The sequence below is a fragment of the Panicum hallii genome, chromosome 9 (assembly GCF_002211085.1).
Source record: "Panicum hallii strain FIL2 chromosome 9, PHallii_v3.1, whole genome shotgun sequence".
NCBI classification, from domain to species: Eukaryota; Viridiplantae; Streptophyta; class Magnoliopsida; order Poales; family Poaceae; genus Panicum; species Panicum hallii.
Window position 1 is genome coordinate 2855664 of NC_038050.1, and position 10306 is coordinate 2865969.

The 10306-nt window shown below is 46.1% G+C and overlaps 2 protein-coding genes across 3 annotated transcripts; one reads left to right on the forward strand and one right to left on the reverse strand.

The window, feature by feature from the left end:
* Positions 1 to 845: 845 nt before the first annotated feature.
* On the reverse strand, positions 846 to 4905 carry LOC112874148 (transcription factor UNE12-like). Of its 2 annotated transcripts, none has more exons than XM_025937324.1 (7): positions 4565 to 4905; positions 4349 to 4441; positions 4111 to 4230; positions 3368 to 3433; positions 2918 to 2983; positions 2757 to 2831; positions 846 to 1739 (listed from the first exon to the last, which is right to left on the reverse strand). In XM_025937324.1, exons 1-7 carry the CDS (start codon positions 4760 to 4762, stop codon positions 1509 to 1511), a joined length of 849 nt encoding a protein of 282 aa, XP_025793109.1. In that variant the 5' UTR covers positions 4763 to 4905; the 3' UTR covers positions 846 to 1508. The 2 variants fall into 2 exon arrangements, with proteins under 2 accessions (XP_025793109.1, XP_025793108.1); XM_025937323.1 differs by having other exon boundaries at positions 4544 to 4905.
* A 3490-nt stretch (positions 4906 to 8395) lies between these two features.
* LOC112876216 (indole-3-glycerol phosphate lyase, chloroplastic-like) lies at positions 8396 to 10306 on the forward strand. The gene is made up of 7 exons (XM_025940273.1): positions 8396 to 8641; positions 8745 to 8891; positions 9001 to 9252; positions 9372 to 9449; positions 9562 to 9639; positions 9738 to 9797; positions 9880 to 10306. Exons 1-7 carry the CDS (start codon positions 8396 to 8398, stop codon positions 10048 to 10050), a joined length of 1032 nt encoding a protein of 343 aa, XP_025796058.1. The 3' UTR covers positions 10051 to 10306.

Sequence of the window (10306 nt, forward strand, 5' to 3'; positions counted from 1 at the left end):
GGAACCAAAGAAATGTACAACTGTTACCAACCACCATAACAGGTATTTTATGTGTGTGTGAAGCTATTTCAACATAAGTTCGTTTCACACTATCTTGGGCAGACAAAATGTGATACTTTGGTACTACTGACTGTGCTTATGTCACAACAGATAAACACAAAATAAGTTGCGGGAAACGATTCTAGCATAACTCCAGGATTCTAGTATAACACACCATTTGGGAGAAGAAAAGAACTAACTAGAAACAGTTTTTAACAACACCGATCAAACAGAAACACAGATCAAACAAGGGCAGGAAAATACAGCACCTCAAGCGGACATGAGGGCAACACTCTTTCTTGAAAACAAACACTTCAAACCAGTAAACATAAAAGTTTGGCAGCCCAAAACGCCCCCAGATTGCAGAGGCAATTCCACCAAACAACCTAACTTCAAAAAGAAGCATCTAAGGATAAAGTGCTTCATGGAAAAATCTGAGGGACACGTAGTCATTAATAGAGCACATGAATAATTGACAAGAAGAAAACACACAAGTCAGTGAACTATTTACAGTATCATGACACAAACCATCAAAGTCCACACCTAGAGTAAATCTTGAGCGGGGGCACACCTTAAGAGAAAGTAGATTATCAAACTTTAAACATGGTGGAAATTTGTTGTCTCCTTTAGCATCAAAATTTTGAGCAACGGCCTGTCCCCCCACTCACCTGTACGTAGGTCCGCCCGTCCACAAACTAAGTAAACATGCCGTTACTGGCAGTGAGCAGTGCAAAACAGCTGCTGTCCACAAATTAGTATGCGAAACAATAACACTGCAGAAGATAACTCATGACAGAGGATGCCAATACTTTTAAGGATTAATCTCATCCCAACTTTATATGAATGTTCTTATCAAGAGTGTGCATCGATAGAAATAAAAGTATCGCATGTAGATAGCAGACCCACTAGCACGCCAAAATGCATGCTCAGCCTCCATTGACCAAAGCCTCGGCCCTCCACTTTGAAAAAATGGAGAAGAATGGACATCACTATCAACACCATCTTCCATTTCATCTTGTATTCAAATTTTGTCAACCATTTGTGCAGGCAGCAGACACACTCATACATCAATCCCTTTTGATTAGTCCATACACCCACTACCGAAAAAGCAGTCCCCACCACAAAGTGTATGGCTAGTGCACTACAGACCCGGAAAGAAACATTATGAGAGCATGCCAGACTCTTTAGTAGCTCTCTCCATCACTCACACTCATAGGGGGCATTGAAAGATGTAGGAGCATGAGCAGGTTATTGCTTACCATATCCTTGCAATTAAAGCACCTTTGAAAAAAAGATTGGAAAGGGAAGGTGATATCATATACCATTGGTACAACCTCAAGTGGAGAGGATCTTTTAGGTCTTTTCTTGCCTCCTTGTTAGTGAATCTAAACCAGCAGTTTATCTTTCACTTTGATAGATTGACGCCTGCTAGTAGTTGTAAGGATGCATGCTATGTTGCTGCTACTGTACTAGGAAGGGGTGTTGGGTTCTGGCTTCACTGGTTGGTCATCCTGAGAATGTTGTGTGTCATAGATTGCCATGGCAAGCGAGATTGGCATCATGCAGAGTGCTTTGGACTGGAGAAATTGCATCGCTGCCCCAATGTCTTCTTCCATCAGCTTTGCGACCTGTCTTTCTGTGCCATCCGTTGACCACTTTTCCCAAATCTGCTGTTTGCTCCCACTATCACTTGCTTCCCCCTAACGAAATCAAAGCAAGATCCAATTCAATAACCAACAGATACGAAAATATAGAGATGGAAAACGACACTCAAGTTTGTTTTTCAATTCATGACATGATCATTCGAGAAAGAAAGGAATCTCATTATATTAATAGCAATCTGAGGATATGCGAGGTGCAGAAATCGAGCTTTGAAGCAGGGCATATGCCTACAAATCTATGATGAAGCATACTGATAAGAAAAACCAGACGACACAGAGATAGTGATAGCAAATCAAGAAAGTATGGCTGATATGCTTCGTCTAGCTGTTGTATAGTAAAGATGAAATGATTCATTGGTTTAAACTGGTAGGCCTACAGTGGTTGTCACTGAAAGCAAGAGTAGAAATAGTTTCCAGTAACATTAAAAAATCGTAAAATGTATAAAAAGCATGATTAATACAGGATGATGAATGGACTCCACTTTTAACACCATTGCCTAGAAAAGAGCAAGAGAGAAACTTCAACAATAGAAATATATATGTCAATGACAAATTTACTAAGCCATTTTGAATTGGAACTGGAATTGTCCTCGTAAGAAAAAAAACAAATGTATGTAGTATCCTGATAACAAGATACCTAACATATTTGAACCTAACCTAATTTTAGTTGCAAATCTAATAATTATTAAGCGTCAGTACGAAAATTAAGATCATAAACGTTTTGAATTTGAACACTGAGCTGCCGAACAAGGCTATGTATAATGTATTCCCAATCAGCTGAACAATCATCAATTCACAAACTGAAAAAATAGACAAGCAAGTGGAAATGATGAAGGGTTAAAAGTTGTAACTAAGATTTACAAAATCGCACAAAAGAGCAACACTTTTGTCATAATTATGGTCATCTGATGATGCCTTGATTTTGATACAGCAGAACAAAAAATCAAGAGCAACTTGTGCTGACAATCCCATAATAATCTATGCACATGGCAGTAAAGTGAAGTTATCAGAAGGCAATACTCCATAATCCTGCATTAGTCACAAATCACAATTTACCTTAACTGAAAGAGGGATATCAGCAACCAGTTGCGCAACAGCACCAGCACCGCCCAGCCTGCTCATGCTTAGTACCTAACATTACAGAATACAAGGTTCCATCAAACAAATAACACAATTGGTGTTTAGCGCCTCAAATATATTAGCATAATGAGTTGCACCTTGACTTGAAGCCTCAGAAACTTCACATAATCGAGGATCTCATCTAGCATAGCTGCCCTATCTGTCTGCATAGTTTAAAATGAAACATAACATCAGAATTGTCTGTGACATCTTTTCATATTACTAGGTGAAAGAAACTCTGGATCTGGGAATTCAAAATCAAGTGTTGTCCCAAATATTTACATAATCCTGAGGATACATGCTTGCTTATCTCAATAAAAGGCATACTACGCTCATCTAGCATAGTACCAGTGAGATAACAACATGTTCTTCAAAAGCGCGAGACTTAATTGTCAAAACGACACGAAGCACAATGGTAGTAAAATATTGTCAGCACATCATGAGCCTAGACCACTTGCTGAAATTCTGTGAAGGGCAGGCATGTGAACCATAGAACCATAGGGTCTTCACTATTATAATAACACCTACGAGTATGATAACAATATTACCTTGTTTGTATTGGGCACCAGTTCCTGTAGGGCCCTCATCCTTTCTGCTATTCTCTCTCTTCGTAGCTGCATAGAACAAGCATGGTTCAATATACTGCTGAATGAGCAGATAGAGTACTGTAAAATGAAAACGAGTGAAAAGTGAAAAGGACGCATAGCTTAAAGTAGATGGACATCCATAAGTATAAGCACAACCAGCAGGCATAATTCTCCTGATAATAGAAGCATGTTATTACTGAAGTTCAAAGCAAGCAGGCTACCTTGAAGAAGAAGCATATGCTACACAACTGCACCATGACATATGAATCATCCAACTTATAATACAATACAATGCCATAGCAGTTGCGAGGCTTCAGGAAAAAAGACCACATGCCCCTGCCAAACCGCAGCCCATAATCTAGCGAACACAACAGCTCTCTTTAAACATGTGATACTGATTGCTTGCACCGAAAGAAAATGCAGAGCACACAAAACAGGACATGGGACAATTCAGAGCTGATTACTCAATCACAAAGTTCAAAGTGGCACATGGGACAAATGATTGCCTGCGCACTTTGAACAACCACTGCCTAGGAGTAAGCACTCGGCAACCCAATTCTAAACCATGAGAAACACTAAACCGAAATCTAACCCTTCATCCCCTTACCAATGTCAGGTTATGCCTTATACAGATCGCACTAACAAAATAATTCTGGAACCGAAGACCCAGCCACACGATTTGACTTTAGAGATCGTTTCAGTACCCTCTCTGCGATGCTGTGGGGATCAGTTGCCTGCCCACGCCGCGCCCGCACCTTCGGCCTTGGTGCCGGCGGCTGAGGCCCGACAGCCCCGCCTTGCTTCGGCTGCTGCGCGTGGAACACCTAAAACCCAACCAGAAAACAAAACAAAAACAATGGCATGGTTAGGCGGGGGAAAAATCACCAATTAGCCATGAAAACACGCATGATTTCCACACCTCCGCTGCAGCGTGCATAGTACCTGGGTAGGCGGGCTGGGGCGGAGGTGGGGCGGCTGCACACCACCGCCGAATACCGGCGGGAAAAGCCCGGGGAGCTGCACCGCCTCCCGATCCTGCAGAGGCGAGCGAGAAGCTTAGCACACAGCGCACACGCGCTAGTTTGGTTGGTGCAAAGGCGAAAGCCACAAAAGGGGAAAGCGGAGATGACTGAGTACCGACGAGGGAGGGGCTCTCACCGCCTTGCCGCCCTCCTCGTGCTTCCCGCTCCCGGAAGCCTCGGCGGCCGCTGCGTCTAGGCTGAGCGCGAGGGAGAAGGGCTGGTCCCCCGCGGCGCGGCCGCCCCCCGCGGCCGTGGCGGAGTAGGAGCCGCCGGCCATGGAGAAGAACTGGTCGAGGAAGTCGTCCTCCGGGCCCTGCGGCGGCTGCCCGGCCATGTCCCGACGACGGGCCCACTGCGCCCGCTGGCGACGGTACAATTGGTTGCCCGGCCTCGCTCTCCGGCTGCCGACGACGACCCGAAACGGAGGCCGCTTGGTCGTCGGCGAGTGAAGTGGGGATCGAGGAGTGGTGGTGGGTGGGTCGCTCCCTCGCCTTTTATTCACTCTCTCCCGGTCGTGTCATAGGCTCCTAGCGAGATGGGCCTGAGCCATATGTGTGCTGAAAGTGCGAGTCCAAGGCCGAGCGAGGTAGGATGATGTCTATTTGTGACGATGGGCTTCGTTTAGCAGAAACTGATCCAGTCAGCAAAAAAAGACAACTGTGGTACGATCCAGGGTAAGAATGGAGGCCCAATATGAGATGTGTCACTGTCATCGTGGTTCTCGTGACCATCCCATTTTCTTAAACTAAGCTTATTGTTACAATAAGCATTAACGTGTCGGCCAGAGAAAAAAAATGTGCATGAACTTTTCTTCCTTGATATCTGTGTTTTCTAGTAGCAAGCATTGGTACATTGAACCCAACAATATAGGGTTTTAAGTGTTAGAGCGAGAGCTAATTTTACAAGAAATATTATTTTGTAAGGAATGATTAGGTATGACTATATTTTCATTGTTTCTTAGCCGGTTAGTGCAGCATCTACTCTCTCCATTCAAAAATAAGTGATGGCCTACATGGCTACATGGAGTTTGAAGATTTGGAAGCGTAATTAATACAAGTATATTCTTCTTAATAGTAGTTTTGTGGTAGCATTGTTATAATTTGTCTAGGTTTCATAAACAAGTGATGAAAAAATTTGGCAGACTAATTAAAGCCAAACAAAACTGTCGGTGTCTACCTACCAATCCAAAGGAGCGATAGCATGTTAACGCGGAAGCGAAGGCAAATGATTAAATCGGAGTGGTTCGTGCGTACATACATGCGCATGATGCGTCCAACGTTTAATATCCCGCTGCTCTCATCGCAGATTTAGTGACGTTCGGTTACACGTACGCGTACGTGTTTATGAGTAATATGCCTCTCTTTCCACCGTGTAAACCCTCGCGTGCCCACCAAGAAAAAAAAGAGAGTGTGGGCGCGAGTATTTAGCCCTTTGGCGTAGCTTTTCGAAGAGCTTTGCGAGGAGCTTCACTTGAAGCTGTACTAAACGAGTATTTTTGATCGGCTTCGTGCGTGAAGCCGTCCATGAGCTTATTTTAGCTTCTACTGTTAGGGTGGAGTCACAAAACGTAGCTTTAACCTTGAAGTAAGCTATTCCGCCAAATATTTTTCAAAATAACTTTAACTTCATCAGAAAAACTGATCCATCAGAAAAATTGATGAAAAACTGAATCATCAGAAAAACTGTTTCTGAAGTTATTCCAATCCGACCACCAAGAAAAAAAAACTTCTCTGTTGCCGGCGACATGGTCGGATGTTGCTTAAGGAACACGGGATCATGAGCCTAATGGGCTGCCAATGTTAATGCGAAGAACTTTTTTGGTCCGAGATACAGAGCCCAAGGCCCAGGGTCCCCGACTCCCCGTGATTAATCGACCGCGATCCCGCCGCGACGGCGACAACTCTTCAAAGTCGGGCTCGAATTGGCCAGCACTGATGCACCAGCGAGCAGGAAACTCGTTTAAAAACACGCGGAATACATTTCTGCCATTGTCGCCTAGCGTCAAAAGCTATTCTGGCCGTCTTTAACCCCGCAGTAATTGCCAAACCATGGTCGGTATCATCGCTCGCAGTTGGCAGCCTCCTCGAGAATTAGGACACTCACGACAGCCTGACAGTCATCTTACGTGTACAAAATGGAGTACACGTAGATAATGTCACTGAAATTTTAAAGTTGTAGTCAGCAACATGAATTGTATACTCATTAGCAATTTTAAAATGAGCTGGGAAGTTTGAACGCCGACTTGAAATGCCAACTTTTACTTGGCAAATTAAAACCACTAGTTTTTTCTCGCCCTCTTACCGGCTGAATAATCCTCGAATATTCACATGAATCCTTCAAAGTTTACGCCGTGAGGGATATGCAATTGAACTAGCATGTATAGCAGACACAAATGATGTAATGAGCGGTAGCATCAGCAAAAACATTACTACAACAGGTTCTCCCTACACTAAGACGTGTTCTGATCAATCTCTCCCCCTAGGTGGTAGTCATCAGCTTCCGGTCGCCGGTCGCCGCCACTCATCTTATCGTTTGGGCATCATGCATGTGCTTGTTGTTGCTGACGACGAGCTGATCTCGTATCGTTGCTCAGCTAGTTTTGAATGGTCGATTTCAGATAAATAAAAAACGTTAGCTTATTTGTGACAGGAGGAAGTATGTAATAGTCTACGATTGATATCGATCCATTAATCCTTTTCAACTCGTACTAGAAACAAACGTGTGGTAATTTCATTCAATTCCGGCCGGGGCCGACCCAGTTAGGCTAGTCTCGTGCCAGTACCAGTGCACAGTTTTATAGCATTATTATCAAGACTGAGAAGTAAATAAATGCGACTCACTCTGCTGAGTGTTACGAGGATGAAACTCCACTCACATCTGATGAAACTCCCTCCTTCTCTCTTCTTACCGTATCAAATTATTGATGATGTGGCATAAAATTTAATGCTATGAAATTCTCTATGAAACTTCATTAAGACTGACCTTGTATGAAAGTGACTTTTTTCATCTCGTCGGGGAAGTAGTCAAGTCAATAGACCCGTGTATTACAGCTCAGATGTTTGCAAGATGTTTGCACATCTCTCGGCCGAATGCGAAAGAAAGATAAGTTTACTGATCCATTATATTTGGAAGTGTACGTCAAGGTGAACAAGTTGTGCGTACTGCTTCGTAGCCATCGTTGTGGATGAGCATATCAAATGGTCGTCGAAGAGTATCTGTTTCCATTGCTAGAGAAATAGCATTCCCCCGTATTTCTGGGAAGGGAAAAAATGGCGTCTCCCCTACAAAGGATATCACCATTTCTTTCCTTTTCTCCGAGCTCCGGTTTCAATAAAATGGGACCATTTAATTTCTTTTCGATTTTTTCCTTTTCGAAAAAAATTATATGGCGTTTATTTCTTATATCTTCTCTATTATTTGAAGACCTATCTTTCGACCGAGACTAATGACTAATGAGCCGAGCTGAGTCAGGACTTCTATTGAAATTACCTAAATTTCGTCATAAAGAGTGTAATCGGAGCAATTTTCAAACGAGTCATCGAAATATGCACCCGGACAGAAACATGCGACCAGCAAACCACACAAGTTTTCTGCACGCGAATATCATATGCTCGACCGATGAATGCATACATGATATATAGCACATCATCCCAATCGACGCGCGCCCCATTACGTGCACGGCGGCACATCCTTGCCGCCGCCGCGTCGCCGACGACTGGCACCTGCTGGCTGCGGCTATATAAACGTGGGCACAAGCATCTCATCCTCTCCCACCACCACGAAGCCCCGAGCTTTCCAGCGTTCAAGAAACAAGCACAGCACAGCACCACCGCTACTAGCCACCAGCAGCAAGCCACGGTGATCTTCTCCTGCTCGATCGGCTGCTCCCCACACACGAGTGGATAGGCTTCATATCAACCCATCGATCGATCAAGCGTCCCGTGCCACCAAACTCGTAGCTAGCGACATGGCTTTCGCGATCAAGCCTGCATCTACCTCCCACTCCACCTTTTCGCCGGCGGTTTATCAGTCGTCGTCGTCGCTCTCGAGGCGGGCGGCGGCGGCGAAAATGTCGTCGGGGCGGAGGAAGGCTCCGGCGGTCGTCAGGGCGGTCGCCGCGGCGGCTCCGCCTGCCCCGGCGCCGGCCAGGCCAGCGGGCAAGCGATGCCTTTCGGTGTCGCAGACCATGTCCAGGCTCAAGGCGCAGGGCAAGGTGCAGTGTCTAACTGTCTACTCCTGCCATACATAGATTTGTAGCCTCGGCTTGCGTGTACGGATTCTTAATGAGCTTTGGTGTGCTGTGTGCGTGGTCGCAGACGGCGTTCATCCCGTACATCACCGCCGGCGACCCCGACCTGGCGACGACGGCGGAGGCGCTGCGGCTCCTGGACGCCTGCGGCGTCGACGTCATCGAGCTCGGCGTGCCATGCTCCGACCCCTACGCCGACGGGCCCGTCATCCAGGCACGCACAAGGCACAACTAGCTAGCAGGCGACGCGATCCCAGTATCCCACCCCCGCACATGCGCGCGCTAGAGCTTTGTCTGACGCCTCGCGCACATGATCTCTCCAGGCATCGACGGCGCGGGCGCTGGCGAGCGGCACGACGCCGGACGGCGTGCTGGCGATGCTCAAGGAGGTGACGCCGGAGCTGTCGTGCCCGGTGGTGCTCTTCTCCTACTTCAAGCCCGTCGTCCGGTGGGGGCTGGCCGACTTCGCCGCCGCCGCCAAAGAAGCCGGTGTACACGGTCTGATAGTCCCCGACCTCCCTTATGCCGCCACGTGTGCCCTCAGGAGTGAAGCCATGAAGAACAACCTCGAGCTGGTAGGTCCATTCGCCATTCATCGATTTTTCATTCCTATTCCTTCTTGCCATCGCGATGCTGAGACTGAGACCAAGGAAGCTTTTGTTGTCTGATCTGAACAATGGTTGCATGCATGCAGGTGCTGCTCACAGCACCAGCTACACCGGAAGAGAGGATGAAGGAAATCACAAGAGCTTCAGAAGGTTTTATCTACCTTGTAAGTGCATGCCCGTCTAAAACCACACTTGTTTCCTGAAAGTTTAGCTCGATCATGTGCCTGCATTTGCTGATAATTAACATTTCCTCGTCCTATTCAATAATCGTCACAGGTGAGCGTCAATGGCGTTACAGGTCCCCGCGCAAACGTGAGCACACGTGTCGAATCTCTCATTCAAGAGGTTAAACAGGTATACATATATTGCAAAAGGAAATATGTAAAGTCTGCCCCTTTTTTATTTTGGCCAACACTGCCAACCTCGCTCTGAACATGTTTTGTTCGTTGCAGGTCACTGACAAGCCTGTGGCTGTTGGATTTGGCATATCGAAACCTGAGCATGTAAAGCAGGTAAAGAAAAGTAACCGTCACCATCAGTAAGAAATGAGAATAATTTCGTCGCAGAATTTGACTCGCCTTTTCCGCTGGACAGATTGCGGAGTGGGGTGCAGATGGGGTGATCATTGGCAGTGCAATGGTGAGACAGTTAGGCGAAGGAGTATCTCCCCAAGAAGGACTGAAACGGCTGGAGGATTACGCCAGGAGCATGAAGAACGGCATTGCCATGAAGACTAGTATAGGGCCCCAGGCGGATAGCAAGTAAGTTATGACGTAATAAAGCCTAGTGGTCAGTAAACTGAATGGAAGCACTACTGTAGCTGCCTTTCCTCTTGGTCGTCGTTAGGCAAATACATGGCAAATACTGTAGCTGCGAGCTGAATAATATTCAGCGCTCTGGCGGCGGTTGCAGCCGGAGGTCTGGCAAGCCTCCACGGTAGTAAAATCCACTTGTTTTGTGCCGCAACGGTAAAAATCGAAGCAGCAAGGTTCCTGGAACTCCAGGGAGGTCTTGTGACTGT

What these genes read in the sequence shown, in the direction of transcription:
- LOC112874148 (XM_025937323.1), bottom strand. Translation starts at nt 4,762, where the DNA reads ATGGCCGGGCAGCCGCCGCAGGGCCCGGAGGACGACTTCCTCGACCAG. An exon ending in TGAGAGCCCCTCCCTCGTCG is followed by an intron (nt 4,442 to 4,543) that starts GTACTCAGTCAT and finishes TCGCCTCTGCAG; the next exon opens with GATCGGGAGGCGGTGCAGCT. An exon ending in GCCCCAGCCCGCCTACCCAG is followed by an intron (nt 4,231 to 4,348) that starts GTACTATGCACG and finishes GTTGGGTTTTAG; the next exon opens with GTGTTCCACGCGCAGCAGCC.
- LOC112876216 (XM_025940273.1), top strand. Translation starts at nt 8,396, where the DNA reads ATGGCTTTCGCGATCAAGCCTGCATCTACCTCCCACTCCACCTTTTCG. An exon ending in CCGACGGGCCCGTCATCCAG is followed by an intron (nt 8,892 to 9,000) that starts GCACGCACAAGG and finishes TGATCTCTCCAG; the next exon opens with GCATCGACGGCGCGGGCGCT. An exon ending in CAGAAGGTTTTATCTACCTT is followed by an intron (nt 9,450 to 9,561) that starts GTAAGTGCATGC and finishes TAATCGTCACAG; the next exon opens with GTGAGCGTCAATGGCGTTAC.